Genomic DNA, 25297 nt, shown 5'->3' with positions numbered 1-25297 from the left:
GGCTAAGATAGAAAGATAGATTCACAGGTGTCTATCTTTCTCTCCCCCTCTCTGTCTTCCCCTCCTCTCTCCATTTATCTCTGTCCTATCTATGACGACATCAATAATAATAACTAAAATAGCAAGGGCAACAAAGGGGAAAATTAAAAAAAGAGTGACCCCTGTGGGGTGGGGAGCCGGGTGGCAGTGGGCACAGACCTGCATGCCGGAGCTGGGCGGGACTCTGGTTAGCCGAGTCTCTTTGTTTTCCTTGCATGGAGAAGGGCACACGCACATCATAGAAAGTCAGGGGCAGACACAGATGAGATAAACAGGCCTGAACTCAGCAGTCCACTGCCAGGACTGCCCTCGCAGTAATCAGGTTAGCCTCAAGCACACTGCAGGAAACAGCAAACGGAGATTGTCGCGGTGATTGACTGTCAGGGCGCTTTCCACTATACTCCCATATGTGGACAGAGGGCTTCTTTTTCAGCCTAATGAAATTGATCAGGAACAGACCCATATTCAAGTACACCGAGCTTTCTCTTAATTCCCATTGCATCTGGAAGGAGTTGGTGATACTAGGAAAAGGGGCTAAGAAGCACTCAGCTGAGGCTTCAGGGCAGCATCTGAGGTGGACAGTGTGTGGAGGGAGCTACAGACATTCCTGCAAGAGGCAGCTCACAGAGAATCTCCCCTCCCCCCCAACCTTTGGGTGTTTCCTTGAGCCCAGGCACCAGTATGGCCTGGCTACCTCCCCCTAGTGGGAGTGAGGAGCTGTCCACACTCACCAGTGAGCCCCCTGTGCGCAGGGTCCTCTAGGACCTTCTGTCTCCTCCACAGCTGGGAGGCTCACAGTCCCAGCAAGGACAGAAGCTGGGCAGGAGTGGCTGTGGTTCCAGAAGTCAGCAGGGTGCTTCCCTCATGAGGAGGGTGCAGCTCTGCCGCATGGCATGAAAAAGCATGCGGAGACTGGTCCCTCACTGCAGACCCCTGTCTTGGTTGCAGCCACTCCCTTTTAGGGTCCCCTGTGCTTGAGGACACTGGCCCTGCAGAGAGGAGCAAGACCAGAAGCTGGGAGCTTGGGGGCCTTGGCCATCAGCAAGCAGAGAGGCTGGGCATCCAAATGCAGCACAAATACCCCAAGCCCCTCCCTCTCCCTTCCTCTCTCTTCCTGTTTACCTCCCTCCTTCTTTCCCCCTCTTTCCCTCTCTTCCTCCCTCTCTTGCCCCCTTTCTCTCCCTCCCCCCTTCCCCTTTCTCTCCCTGTCTCCCTCTTGCCCTCTCTTCTCCCCTCTCTCTGTCTCTCTCCCTCTTTCTCCTCTCTCCCTCTCTCCCCCTCCCTCTTTTTCTCTCCTTCCTCTCTCACCCTCTTTCTCCTTCTCTCTCCTCCTCTCCCTCTCTCCCCCTCCCTCTTTCTTACTCTCCCTTCTTTCACCCTCTCTCTCACACAGTCTTTCTCACTCTCCCTTCTCTCTCATCCTCTCTCTCTCCCTCTCTCGCTCTCTCTCCTCTCCCTCTACCACCAGGGTTGCTGCTGGGAATCAGTGCCTGCACGACTCCACCATTCCCAGTGGCACCCCCCTTTTTCTTTCAATTTTTTTGTAGTTTGATAATTATTGTGTTTTATTCTTATTGGGGTATTAATGGTTTACAGTCAGTATAGTTGTTGATCCATGTGTAATATTTCTCAGTTTTCCACATAACACTCCCCACCAGCCTAGGTCCTCCTCTACCATCAGCACCAGGACCTGAACCCTCCCCCAGAGTCCTTTACTTTGGTGAAATACCCCAAACCCAGTCTAAGTTCTGCTGTGTGTTTGCCCTTCTGTTCTTCTTCCTCCACTCACTTCTGTCCCTGAGGAGATCCTCCCACATTCCTCCCCGCATGGAGCAACAGTGCCAGTGAGGTGCACTGAGGGCTGTGTGAATACTAGCAGGATGTAGCCCGAGTGTCATGTGGGGTTGGGAACAGTGACAGATGTGTCCGTCTCAGCCCCAAGTTGAGTTGTGCGCACAGTAAGGGCACGGCAGTTTCTCATGATGAAATGACCCGTTTCTGCAAAGTCTGGAGCTATGACTTACAAGGATCTGAGAGCTGATGGTATGTCTTCCTTGAATTTCAGCCACGACTTCATTGGGGAGTTCACCACCAGCTACCGGGAGCTCTCCAGAGGGCAGTCGCAGTTCAATGTGTACGAGGTGAGGCTGCTCGCCTCAGCTGCAGCCCCGCAGCGCATGGGTCCCGCTCTAGACACGCACGTGCTTCCCATGGGGGTGTTCCCCATGCAGGTGCTTCCCATGCAGATGCTCCCCATGCAGATGCTCCTCATGTAGATGCTCCCCATGCAGGTGCTCCCCATGCAGTTGCTCCCCATGCAAGTGCTCCCCCTGTAGGTGCTCCCCAGAGAGTGGCTATGGGCCAGGGGGAGCACCAACTTCTCAGGGGTCCTGGACATGTCGAGCCGACTGACTTGTTTCTGAGACTGAGTTTCCCTTGGAGTGGCAGGGTCTTCTTAATTTGCACTTAGAGACTGAATTCTCTTGCTATGGAACTCTTCTTATTTATTTATTGACAAAGGGTTATTGCTGGGACTCGGTGCTGGCACTCTGAATCCACTGTTCCTGTGGCCATTTTTTCCTCCCCCCTCTTTTCTATTGTTATTGTTACTATTTTATTTGACAGGACAGAGAGAACTTGAAACGGGAGGGGGAGCTAGAGAAGGATTGCAGTATGGGTCAGAGTGTGTTTTTCCTTAAGCTTCAGCCTTTATGCTGGCCTTCTGCCCCTTACTTGAAGAGGAGGCTGCTCTCTTGAGCTGTATGGGGTGGAGTGAGCCTCAGAGCTGCTCTGCTGAGGCAACTGGGAGCAAGAGAGAAGGAGGAGCTCAAGAGAAGGAGGAGTCAGCCTTGGAGGAGGCTGCTTGGCCTTAGCCAAAGGTCAGCAGCTGCTAGAGGCGCAAAGCCTGCCCAGTGTCCCTGTTGCTGTCCTGTGCGTGTCTGGACCTGGCAGATGGGCCTCCTTAGACCCAGCCTGCTGACCACATCTCCTTCAGGTGGATGCCAAGCCACCTCTGAGAAGAGAGGGCAGAACCCCCCCTTCCACTGGGCCCACGGGGTCTTCCAGGATATGCCCCTACATAGACAAGGTGGTCACCACCAGGCTGCTATCCCCTGGGTCAGACTGGGGACATGGATGGGCACTGTAGGGTATTGGTGGCCAGCAGCTGGCAGGCACGCCTGAGGAGCACCCCACCTGTTTCCCCCACCTGCCTAGCACCCACTTGGCTCCCCTCACCTGTCTCACACCCAGCTGTCTCCCCCCACCTGTATTAGCACCCCCCTCATCTCACCCCCACCTGTGTCAGCATGTCTTGGACAGGCATAGGCTTCTGGACTCTTATGGAGGTGTTGTGGGGAGGTTTACCACCTGGGAAAGCTCCCCCAGCAAAGGCAGGAGGCCAGCTTCCCTGGGTGCAGCACCTCTGGGTGGGGGCCTCACTCCTGTGCCCACTCCCTTTGCTCTGGGAAGCGCTGGGTTCACCCCTGAGCACCCTGCTAACACAGGACTTCGGTCCCCTCTGTGTGGCTAACTTGGTGGTACTCTCTACCAGTGAGCCATCACTGGATACTTTTGCTCTTGTTTTCTAGATTCATATATATATTTCTGTGGGGAGAGAGAGACCAGAGCAGCTCTCAGCTCTAGCATAAGTGGTGCTGGGGCTTGAACCTGGGCCCCGAGCATGTGTTCCCACACTCTGCCTCTAGCTGTCTCCATTCACTGAGGGCATTTGGAGAAGTGCCCACAGTGCAGCATCTAAAAAGTGAAGGGAAGTGGTTGAGTTAGAATTGTTTTCAGAAATTCAGTCATAAATCTAACACATGGCTTTGTCTACTTTTTAAGGTGGTGAATCCAAAGAAGAAAGGAAAGAAGAAAAAGTACACTAATTCAGGCACCGTAAGTCACATTTCCTGCTGTTTCTTAAGGATTAGTAGGCTTAAATGAGTCGTCACGTCACCACTGGTCACTGCTTGGCTGGGCTGCTCAGGAGAGAGCAAGAGCTGGGGCTGGGCTGGGAGGGGCAGGCACCCGCCAAGTTCCCCACCTCGTTCCCCACCCCCCAGGCCACAGGGAGCAAGGTGGATGCTGGGAAGTTTGGCATAAGGGCGGCTCAAGTAGCAACTTAGGCTGTGAGGGTGCAGGCGAATGCTCTGGTGATGCTCTTGTTTTTTTATTGTTGTAATTATTATTGTTGTTATTGATGTTGTCATTGTTGGATAGGACAGAGAGAAATGGAGAGAGGAGGGGAAGACAGAGGGGGAGAGAAAGATAGACACCTGCAGACCTGCTTCACCATCTGTGAAGTGACTCCCCTGCAGGTAGGGAGCCAGGGGCTCAAACCAGGATCCTTCCATCGGTCCTTGTGCTTTGCGATACCTGCACTTAAATCACTGTAAACTCGGAGCTTCTGAATAGCACACGGTTACACGTTACATCTAGAGCAGTAGCCCACCCAGGAGAGAAGGAGCAGGAAGCCACAAGGGCCCCGCCAGGCCCACCCATGGCTGAGGCCAGGGAACAGTGCCAGGCCCAGGGTCTCGTGTGACAGACCTTTGAAACTCCCGGGTCTGCTAAGTTTGCCATAGGGGATTCGGGATTCAACAAACCCAGGAGTTTTCTTTTTTCTTTATTTCTTTTTCTTTTAAGCTTTATTTATTTATTTATTTATTTTCTTTATTGGGAAATTAATGTTTTACATTCAACAGTAAATACAATGGTTTGTACATGCATAGCATTTCTCAGTTTTCCTTATAACAATACAACCCCTACTAGGTCCTCTGTCATCCTTCTTGGACCTGTATTCTCCACCCACCCCATTTTTTCTTTTAAGCTTTAAAATGCTTTGTTTACTTATTTATTGGACAAAGACAGAAATCAAGAGGGAAGGGGGAAATAGGGAGAGAGACAGAGAGACACCTGCAGCCCTGCTTCACCACTCATGAAGAAGCTTTCTTCACAGCAGCACTAAGTACTAACTTTCAAGTTGATAATTGGGGATGGCCCATGAATGGTGCTCTAAATATCCAGATGGCCCCTGGCAGAAGAAAGTTTCCCAGCCCTGGGTTACGGGAAGGGTCTTCCTGGCTTAGTTCCGGGTTACGGGTTGTAACACTTCAGGGTAGAGTTTCCACACCACACCTACCACCCAATTCTGTGTCCTCAGCATTGACCACCATAATTCTAACAAGGTTTTAGAGAAAGTTTGTTTTGTTGTCATTCTCTTCCTCCTTCTTTAACCTCTTTACTTATTTCTCTAAGCAAAATCACCTCCAGTTCCATCCATGTTGTCCCAAAGGACACAAAATTCTTCATTTTTTTGTTGTTGTTGTAGAGTAGTTTTCCATGAACTGTATATATATCCATAACTTCTCTAGCCAGTCATCTGTGGATGGGCATTTAGGCTGCTTCCACCCTCTGGCTGTTGTGCATAATGCAGCTGTGAACACCGGGTTGCAGGCGTCCCCTCTAATTAGTGTTGGCATGTCCTTTGGATAAATGCCCAGGAGTGGTATTGCTGGGTCATAGGTACTTCCATGTTTATTTAGAGACTCTCCATATAGTCTTCCACAGGGGCTGCCCCAGTTAGTGCTCCCTCTTCTCCACTACCTCCAGCACCTGGCATTTCCTGCTCTGCTGTGTCGCCATTCTCACCGGTGACACACACCATTGTGATTGGAATCAGGAAGCCTGGAACTTGAGCCACGTGACAGGGTGCACAGGAGGGTGTGTGCAGCTGGATAGCCAGCCTCCCAACCTCCCAGTGGACAGTCCTGCAGGGCAGCTGAGGCTAGGGGAGCTCCTCACTCCCAGGAGGGGCATGTGGCCAGGTGTGAGGACACTCAGAGAGAGGGGCTGCCCCCCTTCCCCGGGCCTGGACCCTGCTGAGGTGCTGTGGGAGGTGATTGTGCCCTGGGCACAGGAGGCTACAGGGATAAAAGCACCTGCAAGGGTGAGCAGGGTCATCCCACGTTGAGACGTCCCTGCAGTGGCTGTCCCAAGAGCAGTACAGCTGACTCTCTGCATGCCCTTGGACGGTGTCAGCCCAGCAAGGCGTGCAGACCCCCAGGACCTCAGCCAGGCCCTGGCAGGACATGTAGGCCCTTTACACAGCACATCTCACTGTTTCAGTGTCTTAGCTTTAACTATCTTCCAAGTCCTTTCATCTTTCCTTTGATATAAAATGGGAAGAAACAGGCTATCCTGCTCGATAATCTCCATGGCTTTCTTTGGAGGATGGAGCTGGTCTCAAAGGGGCCAGAGAAGCCTCCCCCTCTAGCATCTGAGATGTGGGCATGGTCTTCCTTTAAAATTTTTTTTTAAATATTTATTTATTATCTTTTGTTGCCCTTCTTTTATTGTTGTTGTTGTTATTGGGTAGGACAGAGGGAAATGAAGAGAGGAGGGGAAGACAGAGGGAGAGAGAAAGATAGACACCTTCAGACCTGCTTCACTGCTTGTGAAGCGACTCCCCTGCAGGTGGGGAGCTGGGGGCTCGAAAAAAAAATTTTTTATTATATTTATTCATTGGATAGAGACAGCTAGAAATTGAGAGGGAAGGGGGAGATAAGAGGGAGAGAGACAGAGAGAGAGACCTGTAGCACTGCTTCACCACTCACAAAGCTTTCTCCCTGCAGGTGGGGAGCAGGGGCTCGAACCCTGGCCCTTGCACATTGTAACATTTGCACTCAACTAGGTGCGCCACCACTCGGCCCCAGGGCACGGCCTTTCTAGCAGATCTTTGTGAAGAAGGCCACCAGTCAGCAGTGTTTCTCATAGTACTGAGAGAAGAGCTACTCCCAAAGAGCAAAAAGATTATTTGGGGTTCAGGTAGTCCTGGGAAGAGCTACTCCCACAGAGCAAAAAGATTATTTGGGGTTCAGGTAGTCCTGGGAAGAGCTACTCCCAAAGAGCAAAAAGATTATTTGGGGTTCAGGTAGTCCTGGGAAGCAATTATCCTATTTTCTTTTCTTCCCCAGGTAACCTTACTCTCTTTCTTGGTGGAAACAGAAGTTTCATTCCTTGACTACATCAAGGGCGGGTAAGTCCTGGGAGTCACTCCCCTGGGGCGAGAGTTTCACTCCTAGTGTCCCAGTACAACCCGGGCCTGGGAACTCCGCGATGCTGACAGACACATTCCCTCCTGCTCCAGGCCTGCAGAGAGACAGATGCCTGGAGGCCAGTGGTGCCCACCTTATGGGCAGGAATGTCTTTCTTGGTCTGAGAGAAAAAGCTTGAGTGTTAGTCGTCCTTGCAGATACAGCTCTGTGATGTGCACGGTACAGGCTGCTCTTGCCTGGCCTAGCATGGGGGATGTTCCAGATGCTGGCATTGTCTTCTCCTGAACAGAAGGGTCCTCGAGGGTTTGTTGTAACTCCTTCTTTCATCTCCAGATCACCTTGTCCCAAAAGCTGTGCAGAGAAGGGCTGAGCAGTCTGTGTTCCCTGGGCTGGGGGAGAGGACAGAGGAGGGCTGAGGAGTCTGTGGTCCCTGTGCTGGGGGGAGAGGGGACAGAGGAGGGATGAGGATTCTGTGCTCCCTGGGCTGGAGGAAGGGGAGAACATCTATGGCAGTTGGGGACCTTTTCCGGACTTCCAGAGTGGGGACAGAGCCTCGCTTGCAGTCATGGGACGCCAGTGCCCCCACGTTTCCTCCCTGAGCGCACACATCTCAGGGATTCATTCACCTCAGTCTCAGGTGTGCCCACGGCCCCACCTGTTGGGTGTTAGCCTGTATCTGCAGCAGGCAGGAGTGATGGGTGGTAGTGGTGGTGGTGGTGGTGGTTGCAGCTTTGTGACAGACAGGCCTGAGACAGGACCCTTCCCAGCTCCTCCTGCCTGTGACTCAGTACCTCACGCCCATGCTGACCCAGGCCCAGCCACCCAGTGGACAGGGCACAAGGGAGCGAGGCAACCCCGGAGAGCAGAGCTGCCCCTGGGTGCTCTCAGCCAAGAAGACAAAGCAAACAAGGCCCTGCTGACACCTGGTAGCTCCCCATCCGCATAGAGACCCAGAGGCCTGTCTAGGTAGAGGCAGAGGAAGCCTGTAGCTGAGCCCCACAGGCAGTGTGGCAGGAGGGTGGGGGGATCCCGGGAGGCTGGGCTCATGCGTGGATATCAAGGCCGAACTGTGGGTGGAGGCTCTGAGGCAGCAGAATCCACTACCCCACCATGGCAGAGAGGCTTCCAGCTCCCCCACACTGACCAGTGCTGTGGGGCTGGGACTGGAGTCTCAGCAGCCTTTCAGGAGCACAAAGACATGCTCCCCTGACCAGCTTGTCGGCCACCGTGCCGTATCCCAGGGTAGCTGGCCTCTGCATCTGCCTGGGGCTGAGGCTGTGGGGCTGGACCAGGGGACAGTGGGCTCCCTGATGGAGCGGCAATGCTCCTGTGTGGTATTCCTCCTCTCATTCAGGCTTTTCCTGTGTGGTATTCCTCCTCTCATTCAGGCTTTTCCTCCTTCCTGTCTTTGCTTCTCTCTTTATTCCTTTAATTTATTTATAAACAAGGCTTGGAAGACAGGGTCTAAATATCATGACACAGGACATTTAACTGGAATGAACGTCATTTCTACATGATCAGGTTATCTAAATGGATGTGAACTATGGTCTGCATAGAATGTCATTTCTCTTATGACCATCCATCAGCATTCTCGGGCTTTTATAACACAAACATCACTGAGCACCTCAGTGATGTTTAGTATTCCGTGTCCTAAGGCTTTTCTGAGGCCGCAGATTACCTTTAGTTGGATTTCATTTGAGGTTTGGGGAGAGGGAGGAATGTCTCACAGCCTCCTAACATGGATATCTATATTTGTGTTTCACATCATGCACCTAAAATGTGAAATGATGACTGGTCAGAAGCCCAGTTTCTTCCAGTCATGCAGCACAGAGGTGTGTGCATTGGGGAGGCATCTGCCAAGCCCCACTCTCTGATTCTTTATTCTTTGAAGATATCTATTCATTAATGAGACAAATACAGAGAGAAAGAAACAGAGGTAAAGACCAGAGCCCTGCTGAGCTCTGGCTGATGGTGGTGCTGGGACTGGAGCCTGAGCACTCAGAGCCTCAGGCAGGAAAGTCTTTTGCAGAACTGTGCTGTCTCCCCAGCCCTTTTTTACTTTTTTTTTTTAACTTTATATTGGATAGGACAGAGAGAAATTAAGGGGAGAGATAGAGAGGGAGCGAGACAGAGAGACACCTGCAGCCCTGCTTCACCACTTGTGAAGCTTCGCCCCTGCAGGTAGGGGGTGGGGGTTGAACCCAGGTCCTTGCACTTGGTAACACGCACTGAACCAGCTGCACCACCACCTGTTTCCACCCCCACATTGTTTTCCAGGGTGATACAACACAGGGCACAGTGTTCTTCATTAGCCATACTGTATAGGACCTCCCCCAAGGCAGCCCTTCCTCAGCTCCTTCCTGTGAGCCTCACAGCCTCTGCTCCCCTTACAGCAAGCAAGAGCCACACAGGGTCACACGTGAGGGCCGTAGGGGACGGGGTGGACCCTCATTTCAGTGTATGCAGGTGTATCTCTTGTGCCGCCGGAAGGCTGCTGACACCTGGACGTGCAGAGACAGGGCCTCAGGGAGTGGTGTCACTCAGGCTCACATCCTATCACTTGATGGATCAGTAGCAGATCCAGGTCGGTGCTAGCTTTCACCTGTGGACCCGTTCGGGAGCGATTGTCCTCTGAGAAGGCCTGCTGTTGAGGCGGCCAGGACTCAGGAAGCCTGGACTGCAAACGCCCTTTTGCTCTGTCCCCTCTCTGGCCCTGCTCCTCTGCGTGGCCCAGTCCTGGCTCATGTCCACAGCCCAGGCTTTGAGGGTACCCTTAGCAGACGCATGAGCAGCCTCCGAGCGGACTCCCACTGCAGAAGGGTGGTGGAATGGACATTGGGGGCCAGCCAGCCAGGAGACCCCAGGCAGCTCTGGGGTCACAGAGGAGTGACCCACTGGAAGGTCGCTACAGTGACCAAAGCCGGCTGCTGCATTAGTAGTTCAGTGGTAGAATTCTCACCTGCCAAAGCCGGCTGTTCACCCCACCACATCCCCAAAGCTTATTTCAGAAGCTGTCAGGATACGTCCTGTTTTGAGCTGGTTTTTCATGATCCCAGTGCTTACTTTTAGTTTAGAATACCAGAACACTGGAGTGTCAGCCATTGCAAGTTGTGGATTGCTCCAGTGCCGACTTGGATAGCTTGGTGGTGGCTGTCATGGTCACACTGCTGGTGACTTGGATGGGTTAGGAACAGCACAGGGACAAGAGGTCTGGAATACCAAATAGTCTAGGCATATCTCATGCCATCACCGGTTCCCCCATACCAATGGGGAAGAACTTGAAGGTGGCCCTGAGAAAAAGTAGGACAGTTGGTGGAAGTGCCGTGATCACTGTAGGAGGACTTTTGGAAAGGAAAGTGGGTGGAGCAGGTGGGGGCCTCTAAGTGAAAGAGAAGTGCATGCCCAGACTCTCTGTGGGCCCCACTAGCTCTCTGCACTTTATCCTCTGCAGGAATCCCACCTCACATCTGTGTGATAAGCAAGCAGGAGCTTTTCACAGCTGATCACAGGGTGTCCAGTAGTTCTTCCCTCCTCTCTGGAGGCTCCCCGCTGTGTGGCCCTCACCAGCTTCCCCAAGAGTGGTTGCTGGTTGCTGCTGTTGCTAGCTGTGTGCCAGTTCTCCGAGAACCTTTTGTTGAGCTGTTTCTACTAGATCTTGACTGACCAAAGAAAGGCTGAGGAATCGTGGGGGCAGAAGGAGCTGCTCTGGGCTGTCCTCCTGGCTGGCTCAGGCCCTCTGACTTGGTTCAGGGAGCACCTGTGTTCACTGGTCCCAGCCCTCACAGCAGGTGGTTGTGGAGGGCCTCATGGGGAAGGGGCAGAGCCAGCATGATTAAACCCTCACAAAGACCTTTTTTTCCCCCTTTTGCTGCCCTTGTTGTTTTATTGTTGTTGTTGTTATTATTGTTGTTGTTATTGATGTCATCATTGTTGAATAGGACAGAGAGAAACTGAGAGAAGGAAAGACAGAGATGGGGAGAGAAAGACAGACACCTGCAGACCTGCTTCACCACTTGTGAAGTGACTCTCCTGCAGGTGGGGAGCCAGAGCCTTGAACCGGAATCCTTATGCTGGTCCTTGCACTTGGTGCCATGTGCACTTAACCCTCTGTGCTACCGCCCGACCCCCACAAAGACCAAGACCTCTTTGAAATGTACTTATAATTCTCATAGCATGTCAAAAAAAAAAAAGGACTGAAACAAAATTATTAAAATGTTCCTTGTGTTCTCCTGGAACCAAGTTAATACTATACAGAGTTAAGAATGTGCACATTTCTGGATGGAACAGAATTGTTTTCACAGTCCTCTTGCACTGTCCCTTCTAAGAGGCGTCTTTCCAGTTCTGACTGCAAGCCTTGGGAATGTGGGTTCTTGCCACTCCCAGCCTTGCAGACCTTCTCATAAAGATGCCAGGGCCCATAAAGCCCTGTGCTGTCCGCCCTCCCCTCCTTGGGCACCTGTGTCCCAAGCTGTCTGCCAGGATGTGGGCCCCTGGGGCCAGTACCCAGGCACTCTTCTTCCAAACAGCAGGGCTCCGTTCTCAAGCAAATTGTCTGTGAAAGAAAAATTCTAATCTCTAGCCTTTTCAGGGGGTTAAATAGCTCCATGCTGTTTCTGGAGCATAAGATATATTTATGACCTGAAGCAGTCAAGCTTTCTTTTCTTTCTTTATTCATTATTGGATAGAACCAGCAAGAAATTCAGAGGGGAGGGGGAGATAGAAAGGGAGAAAGATAGAGAGATGCCTGCAGCTCTGCTTCACCACTCGTGAAGCTTTCCCCCTGCAGGTGGGGACCAGGGGCTTGAACCCAGGTACTTGCACACCATAGTATGTGCACTTAACCAGATGTGCCACCACCTGGCCCCATAAAGTTTTATTTTCTAAATAGAAAGAAGAGTATCCACAAGGGGTCTTTTGGAGAGACATGTGGCGTGATGGATTCTGTTGGAGTTGACCTTGGGCCATCACTGTCCACCCTGGCCTACACCGTCACCCCTTGGCTAGTCCATTCCCCTACACTCAGCAGTCATCACATGTAGAAATAAGTCACGTCCCTGAAGAGGATATGAGCTGGCACAATCACTATAGAAGACAGTATGAGGGCTTCCCAGGAATCAGAAGTATAGCTACCCTGGCATATGGCAAACCACCCCTGGCTTTGGCATTCACCCAAAGAAAGCAGGCATGCTGATTGAAAAAGCTCTCTCTGCATAGGAAGTGAAAAGCCACGTCTATCTCCCATGCTCCTTGTGGCCTAGCCTCCAACAGTGCTATGAAGAGCGTGGTATGCGTGCTGGTAGCCCCAGGGCCCCCAGCTGCTAAGAAAGAGGCGTCTACACCAGGGATCACTAGCAACTCAGAAAAAGGAGTAAAGTCTCACAGGGGAAGCAGGCTGTGGTGAGAGTCCTTGCTGCAGGGAGGACTGGAGGAACAGTGGTAGGGACATGGGGACACCGGGAGGGCATGTCCTGAGAACCCACAGCTGAGCCCCAGCCCTGTCTGCTCTGCTGTCCCTCAGCTGAGCAGTGTTGTAGGGACTCTGCACTCACTGCCCCCCCAGGGCCTCGGGGACCAGCCACCCTCCTCGAGTTCCCTGTTGCCTCTTCAGACACTGACTGTCTTTGGTGCTCTGCCCACACAGCCCACACTCTTAGCCTACAAACCCACTTTCACTCTGGGAAACAATCACTGTGCGGCTATAAGGAGAACCTGCCGTGGTTTTAATTAGCAGCACAGTACAAAAGGTTGTCCATTCCTCAGGGAGAGTGGGAGATGGTGGCAGATGTGCCTCAACACCTGCACAGTCGCCAGGGCTCTGTGGGGGGTGCAGGGGCTGCCCTTCATGCAGTGCTGAGTGGACAGGGCTCGCTCACTGCCGAGGGTCCTGCCAGATAGACACCCACTGGTGTGACCACCGTGTGTCATAGGGCTGTCACTGGGGTGTGTCTCTGGGCCTCCCTGTTGAGAAAGGGGTGGAAAGGCGCAGACGGCTGTCCCCAGAAACAACGCCTTTCCCACCGGGTCTGCTCTGTCAGGAGGAAGGAGAGCACTCAGGGACTCTCAAGTCCACAAGCCGAGGCTCCAGGGCCTGTGCCCATGCCTGTCCCGGGCACTGGCTCTGAGTGCTTCTGTGCCAGCGTGTAGTGCCCCTGACACCCCTAGGCCTTCACTCTGGAGAGGATGGAGCTGTGTCTCGGGACTGCAGGGGTGACCAGGGGCGGCAGGCTGGGGTCTGCGGTGAGCACCTGGTTCACGCTCTCCACAGTCTGGCAGCTCCAAAGCTGTTCTGCAGCATCTTAGCTTGTAACATGGAGGAGAGCTCTGAGCTGACATCTGTGATAACACGAGTTATCCCTGAGGACTCCTGGGAGGTCATGTCAGTGCCAGTGACTCCCGTTTCCTTCTGTTCCAGAACGCAGATCAACTTCACCGTGGCGATCGACTTCACAGCATCAAATGGTGAGTATTAGAGTGCCCTCATGCAAATGATCTTCGGACTTGTGTTCATGGAATTAGAAATCTACTTCCACTTCCGTACACTTTTGTAGTGTGATGCAGAAAGTTTTTTAATTCATTAATTTTTTAAAAGAATTTATTTATTCCTGAGAGAGATAGGAGGAGAGAAAGAACCAGACATCACTCTGGTACATGTGCTGCTGGGGATTGAACTCAGGACCTTATGGTTAAGAATCCAATGCTTTATCCACTGCGCCACCTCCCGGACCACTTAAATTTATTTCTTTACTGGGGGATTAATGTTTTACAGTTGACAGTAAATACAATAGTTTGTACATGCATAACATTTCTTATTTTTCCATACAACACTAGTTCTTCTGCCATCCAGTTCCAGGACCTGAACTTTCCCCCCACACCCAAAATTTCATAGGTCAGGAATACAGAAAAAACAAACAAGCAACAACAAACCACAAGATAGATAACAATGTGTGCATCAGTCCCTTTAAAATGGATTAGGACCAGAAAGATAGCTCACCAGGTAGGGCACATGACAAGGCATATGTGCACCCTGGGTTCAAGCCCTTGCTCCACATAGAGTGTGCCTTGGCCCTGGGGGAAGTCCAGTGCTGTGCAGGGGCCTGTGTTCTGTCTGAATGAAGGAGGGGCCTATAGCTGTGAAGTCAGTGTGTGCAGGGGCCTGGACCACTCCTCCCCACACACATTCACACTCACATACACACAGTCAAATGTTGTCATTTTTGTCTCCTATGTTTTTATTTTATCCTTTCTGTGGTGAGACTTGGATCAAACCACAGAAGTGTCATGTATATTCATGTGTCGAGTTTCACACCTCTTCAAATGTGCCATCTATTTCTTTCTTTTGCCTCCAGTGTTATTGCTGGAGCTCGGTGCCTGCACTACAAATCCACTGCTCCTGGAGGCCATTTTTTCCCTTTTGTTGCTGTTGTTGTTTATCATTGTTGTTATCATTGCTGTTGTTGTTGGATAGGACAGAGAGAAATGGAGAAAGGAGGAGAGAAAGATAGACACCTGCAGACCTGCTTTACTGCCTGTAAAGTGACCCCCCTGCAAGTAGGGAGCTGGGGGCTCAAACTGGGATTTTTAAGCAGGTCCTTATGCTTGGCGCCATCTGAGCTTAACCCACTGTGCTACTGCCCAGCCCCTGTGCTGTGTATTTCTAAGGGGAGGGTGCTAGACCTTGTCGCAGATTTTGTTTCCTGACGCGTTTATGACATTCTCACTGGAGTGAAGTAGTATGTTGAAGAAAACCTATTCTTTTTTATGTATATATTTTTTCCATCACCAAAGGTCTGTGTCCCCATCCTCATTCCCACCCCCCATAGATAACCACTATAGTTCTCCTACAGTCTTGGAAATAGGTTGACATTTTGTTTTTTTCACATTTGTACACTCAGTTGTCTCTATTCTGCATATGAATGAAACCATCCTGTAGTTATCCTTCACCTCCTTACTAGCTTCACTGAGCATCATCTTCCCCAATTCCATCCCCTTTATCCCAAAGGACCCAAAATCATCACTTTTTATTGCTGCATAGTACTCTGTTGAGTATGTGCAGAGTAGGAGATCTACTCTTTTTTTTTTAATTTTTATTTATAAAAAGGAAACACTGACAAAAATCATAGGATAAGAGAGATACAACTCCACACAATTCCCACCACCAGAACTCCGTATCTCATCCCATCCCCTGATAGTTTTCCTATTCTTTTTTTTTTTTTTGCCTCCAGGGTTATTGCTGGGGCTCAGTACCTGCACCATGAATCCACTGCTCCTGAAGGCCATTTCTCCCCCCCTTTTGTTGTCCTTGTTGTTTTTAGCCTTGTGGTTATTATTGTTATTGTTGATGTCGTTCGTTGTTGGATAGGACAGAGAGAAATGGAGAGAGGAGGGGAAGACAGAGAGGAGGAGAGAAAGATAAACACCTACAGACCAGATTCACCGCCTGTGAAGTGACTCCCCTGCAGGTGAGGAGCCAGGGGCTTAAACCGGGATCCTTATGCCGGTCCTTGTGCTTTGTGCCACGTGCACTTAACCCACTGTGCTACCACCCAACCCCCGGATTTCCTATTCTTTATCCCTCTAGGAGCATGGAACCAGGGTCATTATGGGGTACAGAAGGTGGAAGGTCTGGCTTCTGTAATTGATTCTCCTGCTGAACATAGGTGTTGGCAGGTGGATCCATACTTCCAGCCTGTCTCTCTCTTTCCCTAGTGGGGCAGGGCTCTGGGGAAGCAGGGCTCCAGGACACATGGTGGGGTCATCTGCCCAAGGAAGTCCATTTAGCATCACAGTAGCATCTGGAACCTGGTGGCTGAAAAAAGAGTTAAGATATAAAGACAAAAAAAATTGTTGACTAATCATGAACCTAAAGGCTGGAATAGAGCAGATGAAGAGTTGGGGGAGGAGACCTACTCTTAGGGTCAGTGGGTTACAATGAGTCATTGGCATGTGTATACAGCCCCTCATGTCCCCATGACAGGTGTCTGCAGAACACTGTCACCCCATGTAAACCCTTGTCCGCCATCCTGCACCTGGCCCAGCACCCTCACCAGCCCCGCCGTCCCCTCCCACAGTCCTCTACTTTGCTGCAAACACCACCCAGTGTAGGTTTCACCCTGTTACCCCTTTCTGCCTTTGCTGTGAGGCCTGAGTGTGGGCGAGACTGTCCCGAGTTCACCTGCCTCTGTTTAATTTCCAGGTTGCCTGAGCCTGGCACAGGCACCTGCCACCCCTGAGGGCAGGACTTCAGAGACGGGAGGGAAGCAGCAGCCCTGGTCCTCCCATGGCCCTGGGATGCTGCCTGGGGTGCCAGGGCTGGCGCTGGTGGGCGTCCCCGGGGCTAGGAGGGGGAGGGCTGCCTTGCCCACCACCCGTGTGCCCACAGGGAACCCCGCACAGCCCACCTCACTGCACTACATGAGCCCCTATCAGCTGAACGCCTATGGCATGGCGCTGCGTGCGGTGGGCGAGATCGTGCAGGACTACGATAGCGACAAGATGTTCCCCGCCCTTGGCTTCGGGGCCCGGCTGCCCCCCGACGGCAGGGTCTCCCATGAGTTTGCGCTGGTGAGTGAGGCTGCTGGGGAGGGGGGGCTGGTGTGTCAGCTTCACACATGTGGGAGCTGCTGGTGTGTCAGCCAGGCAAAGCCCTGCCCAGCTCAGCCCACATGCAGCTGGTCCCCACTGGAGTGCATGCCTTCAGAGGATGACTGGCTACTGACTGACTGGTCACTGACTGAATGACAGGGAGATTAGGCATCACATCACTTGGGCTGTGGAGCCAGGGACCAAACCCAGACCTCATGCAGACACCAGCTCCTGGCTGTGAGGATTCTGCTCTGAGCAGAGCCGCAGGACAAGGTGACAGCAGTGACCTGGGAACCCTCCAGCCCCTCCCAGCCCCTAGAGACGGGGGTCCTCTACCTCCTCCTAGTTCCTAGAGGTGGGGGCCCTCCCGCCCCTCCCAGCCCCATGGACAGTGGCAGGAGGGGGGTTCCTCTCCAGCTCCATGGCAGCCTTGAGCCCTTGGACTGCTGCTGCTGAGAACAGATGCCAGGACATGGACACATTAGGACCCGGTCAGGGGAGGGGGCAGGACCCTGACACACACAGACACAGAGAGAAACACACTCATAGATACACAGAGAGACACACTCACAGTGATAGAGAGACAGACCCAGAGACACAGATGTAGAGACACAGAAACACAGACCCTGAGACAGACACAGAGACACACATACAGACAGACACATGCAGACACACAGGTAGAGACACACAGAGACACACACAGGCCTGTGGGGCCAGTGTGCCTGTGAGCTCTGCCCTGCATGCACATCCTACTCTGAACTGGCACCTGTCACTTTATGAAGGTGGGGAGCTGGTGGAGGGACACAGGTCCAGAAGCCCCCTCAGTGGTGACCAGGGGATACCCCTCCTTTCAGAAGCAGCTGATGCTCTGCTCTCCAGACCCAGCCGTCAGCTTGTTTCAGCATCTTCACACCCCAAAGCTATCTGAATTTTTAGATTTTCCAACCATCTTGTTGTAACTTGGCACAGCCTTGCCATAGATAGAACCATTTCCTTTTAATAGCTTGGGAATATTTAAAGTGACTTTGATGTCATGCAAAGCACCTCTGACAAAGAAGCTTGCAGTTCTGTGGAATAAGATGTTTCTGTCATTAAGGCATGAGGAGGAGTCCGCCCAGCACTGAGGCTGAAGCCACAGCCTGCACATTCACTCCCCTGGTGAGGTGACTAGGGGAAGCCCAGGGTGTCCCTGGGGTGGGGGAGATGAGGGAGCAGTGGCTTACACACCCCAGCCCCAGTGCACACATGGCTTCAGAGAAATAGCACCCCCTGAATGTAGTGCTGGGAGCTCACCTGAGGGGACGCCCCCTCCTCCCTGAGCAGAGTTGCAGGGGCTTCCTCATGGGACAGGTCTGCCCAAGCTGGGTCCGTCAGCCCTGGGCTTCATCACAGGGAGGGTCACTGTGATGGCTGGGTGAACAAACCAGCAGGGGCGGTGCCCAGTGGCCATCTGCTTCCTGTGAGTCCTCCTGGGCTTCCCCACCTGCACACTGTGGATAGTGACTGTGTTGTAGCCCCTCCATTGGGGACGTTCTAGCAGAAGCCGCCCTGGGTGAGGATGGGGCTGAGCGTGAGGCTACACAGGGCAGGCAGAATCCCACAAATCACTGCCATCGGTTGGTGGTTGGCTGGGGTGGCTTGGACGGAAGCCTCCAGGCTGGAACTGTGGCACTCAGCCTCACACTGCCTGCCTGTCCATCTATCTGTCTGTCCTTGGTGCTGGGACTGAGCCCAGAGCCTCCCACCTCCTCTCCAAATGGAGAGAAAGCACTGGCCTGGGAGGCTGCTGATGCTGGCATCCTGCTGTGTGAGAGCCCAGCTCATAACAACAAGAAAGTATCAGGCTGAGGAGACTGCACTGGGATTCTGCAAATGGTCTCTCCTGCCTGAGGCTCCAGGCCCCCAGGTTCAATCCTCAGCACCACCATCAGTCAGAGTTGACCAGGGCCCTGGGTAAAACGATGAGGAGAAGGAGGAGGAGGCTGGGGAGACAACGCAGTGTTTTTGCAAAAAGACTCTCCTGCCTGGGGTTCTGAGGTCTTAGGCTCAATCCCCAGCACAGCCATCAGAGCTCAGCAAGACTCTGGGAGAAAGAGAGGGAGAGATGCCCCGACCAGCAGAGTTCCTAGGTCCAGAAGGCTTCTTCGCCCCAGGTCCGGGCGCCAGATGCCCCAACCAGCGGAGCGGTGAACAGGGGCTAGGAACCTCAGGATCTGGAATGACAGGGACAAGAGACACGAAGGAACAACAGCAAGACAGGATTCTGATCAAGCTGCAAAATTTTATTGTGTTCACAGGCATTATAAGGCTTTGGGGAAGGGGGGGAAATGCTGGAGGAGGAGGAGGGGGAGCAATCTTCAAAGTGGAATGTTCCTTGCAACATACAATGGCTGAAACCATGTATGTTACCACAACTATGTGTTGTGTCACTTGATTTCTGATAAATGGTCTACCTGAGGGGAAATGGCCTGCCCGGGGGGAAATCGGAACTTGTCTCGAGGGCTTCCATTGTTTCAAAGCTTATCAAGCGGAGAAATGGCTTCTGGCAGAGAGAGTGGGGAATCTATATACCTGGGTGCTGAGCAGATAACTCAGAAGGCAGGCAGCTTGCTTGCCTGCACATGCTCGAGGCCCAGATTCCAATCTTGGCACCACGAGAGGGGCTGCAGCACCAGGGGAAGCTCTGTGCCAGCTGTGTCTCCTGCTCTCCGAATGGCAGGGGTTCAGAGCCCTCACAGCTGGTGTGAGGCCCGGCTCTGAAACACAGGCCCCACAGCAGTGTGTGTCCCCTGGGCTGGCTGCCTGCAAGCATGCTGACCGCCGCGTGCTGTGCCCGCAGAATGGGAACCCGCAGAACCCCTACTGCGCTGGCATCGAGGGTGTCATGGAGGCCTACTACCAGAGCCTCAAGTCTGTGCAGCTCTATGGCCCTACCAACTTCGCACCCGTCATCAACCATGTGGCCAGGTGAGAGGCCTGCCCCTCCCGGCACCCCACCTGACCCGCCCCCTGGACCAAGGGCCTACCACCCTGCTTCCCAAACCTGGATCCTGCCACCCTGCCCCTTGGACTCTGACCCTACCACTCGTTCCCCAGACCAGGCTTCTCAAGCAGCAAGGGGGCAGCTCCAGCAGGAGCAGGTGGGTGGGCAGGGGCCAGGAGGCTCCCAGGAGATGAGACAGGTACCCTTCAGGCCTGGCCTGCTGGTTTGAGGGGGCTGACTGACAGGGTACGGGTGCTGCTCAGAGCAGGCTCACCTTCTGGGTGATGCCTCTCATCCTGCCAGAAGCCCACAGACAGATCACATGCTACTTTTACCCATTTATTATTTTATTTTTATTTAAGTATTACCATTCTGTTTTTTTTTAATTTTTTAATTCAAACTTAATTTTATTTGCTAGGACAGAGAGAAATTGAGAGGGAGGAGGAGATAGAGAGGGAGAGAGATAGAGACACCTGCAGCCCTGCTTCACTGCTTGTGAAGCTTTCCCCTTGCAGGTGGGGACCAGGGGCTTGAACTTCAGTCCTTGTACATGCACCACCACCTGGCCCTTTATCTTTATTTTTTTATTGCTACCAGGGTTGTCCCTGGGGATCACTGCCAGTGCTATGAATCCATTGAGAAATTGAGAGAGGAGGGTGACACAGAGAAGGAGAGAGACAGAGAGACACCTGCAGCCCTGCTTCACCACTCATGAAACCTCCCCCCTGCAGGTGGGGAGCGGTAGCCTGAACCCGGGTCCTTGTGCTCTGTGATGTGTGTGCTTAATCAGGTGCACCACTGTCTGACCCCCTTTGTTTATTTATTTATTTATTTATTTAGGATAGTGACAGAAATCAAGACAGGAGGGGGAAATAGGGGGAGAGACAGAGACACCTGCAGCCCTGTTCCACTGCTCATGAAGCTTTCCCACTGCAGATGGGGAGCAGGGGCTGAAGCTTGGGTCCTACTCATGATAGTGTGTGCGCTCAACGAGCAGTGCCACCACTTTTTTTTGTTTTGCCTCTAGTGTTTTTGCTGGGGCTTTGCCTGCACTACAAATCCATTGCTCCTGGAGGCCATTTTTTTCAATTTTGTTCCCTTGTTGTTTTTGTTACTGTTATCATTCTTACCGCTGTTGCCCTTGTTGGATAGGACAGAAAGAAATGGAGAGAGGAGGGGAAGACAGAGAGGGGGAGAGAAAGACAGACACCTACAGACCTGCTTCACTGCCTGTGAAGCGACCCCCGTGCAGGTGGGGAGTCAGAGGCTTGAACAGGGATCCTTACACTGGTCCTTGCACTTCATAACATGTGTGCCTAACCTGCCGTGCTACTGCCCAGCCCCCACTTTTATTTTTAGAAGTGTTTATTCACCCATGAGAGAAAGAAACTCAGGGCATTGTTCTGATATTCAGAGCCAGGGATCAAACCCCGAAAGCACACAGCACCAACCCACTGCCTACAAAGCTCCCCCCCCATGCAGGCAGGTCCTCCCACGTGGTGCTGGGGCTCAGGCCCGCCCCCCCCCCCAAATACTGTGTGCTCTCTACCAGGTGAGCTGCCTCCCAGCCACCTTCTGTGTCCCAAACCTGTAGGCTGCACAGCCTTCTTTCTCATATTTGGCACAGCCTTTAAAAACCCTCAGACAGAGAGTCAGGTGGTAGTGCAGTGGGTTAAGTGTGCGAAGCGCAAGGACAAGCTGAAGGATCCTGGTTCGAGCCCCCGGCTCCCCACCTGCAGGGGAGTCGCTTCACAGGCAGTGTAGCAGGTCTGCAGGTGTCTTTCTCTCCCCCTTTCTGTCTTCCCCTCATCTCTCCATTACTCTCTGTCCTATCCAACAATGACAACATCAATAACAACAATAACTACAACAACAATTGAAAAAAGAGCAACAAAAGGGAAAATAAATGAATATTTAAAAAAAACCACCTCAGACAGAGGGACAGTGGCTACCAGACTCTTCCAGGGTCTCCTTAAATAACCCACCACCCATAATGCCTTTATGAGAGTTTTTAAGTGAGGGAAAGTGGTAAAAATGTTGACTTTTAAATAAAATTTCTTTATTGGGGGATTAATGTTTACATTCAACAGTAAATATAATAGTTTGTATATGCATAACATTTCTCAGTTTCCACATAAAAATACAACCCCCACTAGGTCCTCTGTCATCCTTTTTGGACTTTTTTTTTAAGAACTGTCTTTCCAGGGCCTGCTTGGCTGCAAGCCCCCAGCACCGTGTGGGAAGGCTGCAGCCCCAGAGGAAGCTCAGTGCTGTGGCATCTCTCCCAAAAATCATGCTTGCTTTCCTTCACCATGCACACACATTCCTTGTCTCCCTCTCACATTGTGCCACTGTGCAGAGATGCTTCTCCTCCCTTTCCTCTAAAGTGATTCAAGACAGCACAGCCAGGGGGCCGGGCGGTGGTGTGCAAGTTAAGCTTGCACAGTACTAAGCATAAGGACCTGTGCAAGGACCTGGGTTCAAGCCCCTGCTTCCCACCTGCAGGGCAGATGCTTCACAAGCAGTGAAGCATGTCTGCAGATGTCTCTCTGCCCCACTCTCTCAATTTCTCTCTGTCTTGTCTAATAAAATGGGGGAAATGACTACCAGGAGCAGTGGATTCGCAGTGCTGCACTGAGCCCAAGGGATAACCAAGCTTCCCATCCCCAGCACCCACAGAGAGGCACATTGGTGGCTTCTCAGCAGAGTGGTACTATGGCCCCAGGCTCTGTGCACCTGTTTACAGCCAACTGCAGGGAGCCAGAGCTGGGGGGCTTCTGCTCTGCTTAGAAAACTTAAGGATAAACATGGGTCTTTAGAGGTTCAAGGAGGCCTCCAGGGAGTGGGGCCTCAGCAGAGCTGGGCTACCCTGCTCGGTTGCTGCACTGGCCACCCTTCCCGTGCAACCTGGGCCAGTTACTCTGCACTGCATGCCCTTCCTGCCCCTACACCCCCTCACCTTCCCCCCTGAGTTCACCTCCTCTCCCACACTCCTCCCTGGGCTCCCCTCCCACCTAGGTATGCCTCCTCCGTCAAGGATGGCTCCCAGTACTTTGTGCTGCTAATAGTGACAGATGGCGTCATCTCGGACATGGCTCAGACCAAGGAGTCCATTGTGAACGTGAGTGGGGCCCCTGCCGGGGTTGGGCAGCCCAGCTGAGAGGGACGGGCAGCGCATCCTGCACCCTGCACCCTGAACTGCAGGCCCTGCACACTTTCCCTGAGAGGAGAGGGCACTGAGCCTGCCTGCCATGGTCTGTTGCTCTGCCTGGGCCGGGGCCTGGGCCTGGGGCATCCCCCATCCATAGTCCTGTGCCACACATGGAGTGCTGACTCGCTGCTGTGGGGGTCAGCCACCTTCTCCATCACTACCACCAGCTCTGTGCCTGTCCTTGTGCTCTGTCATGACTTAGCCTCCCCTGGAGACCACAGTCTGTGCTCTCCCCCAACTCTCTCTCCCCACTCATTCTCTCTCCCTTTCTCTCCCTCCTCACTCCCCCTCTCTCCCTCCCCACTTCATTCCCTCTCTCCTTCCCCCCTCACTGTCTCCCTCTCTCCTTCTCCCCCTCTCTCTCCCCACTCTCTCCCTGTTCATCATGCTCCCTCTCTCCCCCCTTTCTCTCTCTTCCCTCTTCTCTCTTCCCCTTTCTCTCTCCCTCCCCCCCAGGGGGGTCAGCAGTGTTGGCATCAGGCAGACAGAGAAAGGGTTGCAGGGCTGGATGGGTGAGCAGACCTTACAGTTATTAGGAGGGAAAGCCCTGCTAGGAGCTTGGTATGCAAGACCCCCTGCGCATGGGGCATGGCAAGTGCATCACAGACGCAGACTTAGGCCACACCTGATGAGGGGGGTCTACGTGCTCTTGTAGTCTTAACCTGACATGCTTGGGTCATGAGTGTTCTGGGCTCCCTCCTGTGCTATTAGTGGGGTGTTGCACTCAAAAAATATTTATTTCTTAATTTGTTTATTTATATCGCCACCAGGGTTATCATTGGGACTTGGTGCTGGCATGATGACTCCATCACTCCCAGCAGCCATTTTTTCCTTTGTTTCCCTCCCCCTCCCCTCTCCCTCCCTCTTCCTCTTTCCCCCTCCCTTCCCCCACACTTTCTTTCTTTTGACAGAAAGAAGTTGGGAGGGGAGGAGAAGATAGATAGACAGACAGACAGACAGACAGAAACCTAGATGTAGCTCTACTCCACACTTGTGAAGCTTCCCCCCTGCAGGCGGAGAACAGAGGCTTGAACCTGGGTCCCTGCTCACTGTGATGTGTGTGTGCTCCACAGGGTGTGCTCCCCTCCATGTACACTTTAAAATGCAGGCGTCACAATCACACCCACTCCAGTATGGCTGGGAGAGGAACCCCTGTGGCCCTTCCTTCAGGGACCTTCTTCTTGGTGGTGGGTGTGGATCTGAGTGTCCCGGCTGGGTCTCCCACTCTTGCGGCTGAGTGACAGCCAGCCACTCGGGGAAAGGCAGCAGGAAAGCCAGGGTGTCACTGTGGGCCATGGTATGTCACCCTCGTCATGGCTCTGTGCTGTCAGGCTGAGGCCCGTGCCCCTCCCTCGCCTGGAGTGAGGGAACCCAGGGGACCCCTGTGCAAGGCGGCACCTTGCCCACTGCTGACAGCTGCTCGATAGAGGCCAAGACCCCCATGCCATGGCGGGCCGGCCAGGGATAGGCAGGTGCTCTCCAGACAGACGACCCCGGAGCCAGCACAGGACAGCCTGGCAGGCTGGAGGGGCATCATAAGTGCTGTCCAGTGTTGGTCTGGATGGTCCAGGCTGTTGTGGACAGCACCGTGAGCCACACTGTGGACTGCTGGTTCTGATTCCGAGACCTTGTCCTCCTGCAGGCGTCCAGACTGCCTATGTCCATCATCATCGTGGGAGTGGGGCCAGCCGAGTTTGATGGTGAGTGAGCACCTGAAGCATGGATGGGCCTTCTGCTTCTGTGGGGGAGACCATGGGTCCTGTGCAGGTGGACAGATGGCCTTGGGACCCCTGGCTGGTCACCCTGCAGCTTGGCCACTGTGGAGTGTGTACACTCTATAGAGTGGTCACTGTGTTGAGTGGACACTGTTGAGTGGATGTTATGTTGAGAGGTCACTGTTGAGTGTGTGCTTTGTTGAGTGGACATTGTATTGAGTGGCTGCTGTTGAGTGTGCACTGTGTTGAGTGGACACTGCTGAGTGGACACTGTTGAGTGAGTGTTGTGTTGAGTGGATGCTGTGTTGAGTGGTCACTGTTGAGTGTGCACTATGTTGAGTGGACACTGTGTTGAGTGGTCACTGTTGAGTGGATGCTGTGTTGAGTCGACACTGTGTTGAGTGGGTGCTGTGGCCACTGCTCATTGTAAGCAGTGGTCATGGTAGACAGTGGTGGCTGTGACCCTTGGCTGGCTGTTGTGCAACGCCCTGGTGTCAAGTGGTAGCTCCTAGTCTGAGATGCCCTTCTTTCCCAGCGATGGTAGAGCTGGACGGGGACGAGGTACGTGTGTCCTCCAGGGGCAAGTTCGCAGAGCGTGACATTGTACAGGTAAGAAGCCCAGCTCACTGTCTGGCGCTCATGCCCTGGCCATAAGTGACCCTGAGGGGACTCAGGGGGCAGGCTGCCTGGGGAGCCAGGTAGGGACCAT

The 25297-nt window shown here is 52.9% G+C and overlaps 1 protein-coding gene across 4 annotated transcripts in view; it reads left to right on the top strand.

The window, feature by feature from the left end:
* Positions 1–25297, top strand: part of CPNE8 (copine 8) — a 73305-nt gene that overhangs the window by 44434 nt on the left and 3574 nt on the right. For 3 of the 4 annotated variants that reach the window (XR_009550723.1, XM_060194637.1, XM_060194636.1), the window contains exons 11-19: positions 2105–2180; positions 3883–3936; positions 7017–7078; positions 13510–13556; positions 16477–16658; positions 19447–19646; positions 22681–22783; positions 24516–24573; positions 25124–25197. Coding sequence is in view for 3 of the 4 variants with exons in the window: in XM_060194637.1 (XP_060050620.1) it covers positions 2105–2180; positions 3883–3936; positions 7017–7078; positions 13510–13556; positions 16477–16658; positions 19447–19646; positions 22681–22783; positions 24516–24573; positions 25124–25197 (856 nt within the window). In the remaining variant the exon portion in view is untranslated. The remainder of the gene's footprint in view (positions 1–2104; positions 2181–3882; positions 3937–7016; positions 7079–13509; positions 13557–16476; positions 16659–19446; positions 19647–22680; positions 22784–24515; positions 24574–25123; positions 25198–25297) is intronic. The other variant, XM_007531756.3, reaches the window with a different exon arrangement.

The sequence above is a fragment of the Erinaceus europaeus genome, chromosome 7 (genome assembly GCF_950295315.1).
Source record: "Erinaceus europaeus chromosome 7, mEriEur2.1, whole genome shotgun sequence".
NCBI lineage: Eukaryota > Metazoa > Chordata > Mammalia > Eulipotyphla > Erinaceidae > Erinaceus > Erinaceus europaeus.
The sequence above is the reverse complement of the archived record's forward strand: the minus strand, read 5'-3'. Positions and strand labels throughout refer to the sequence as shown.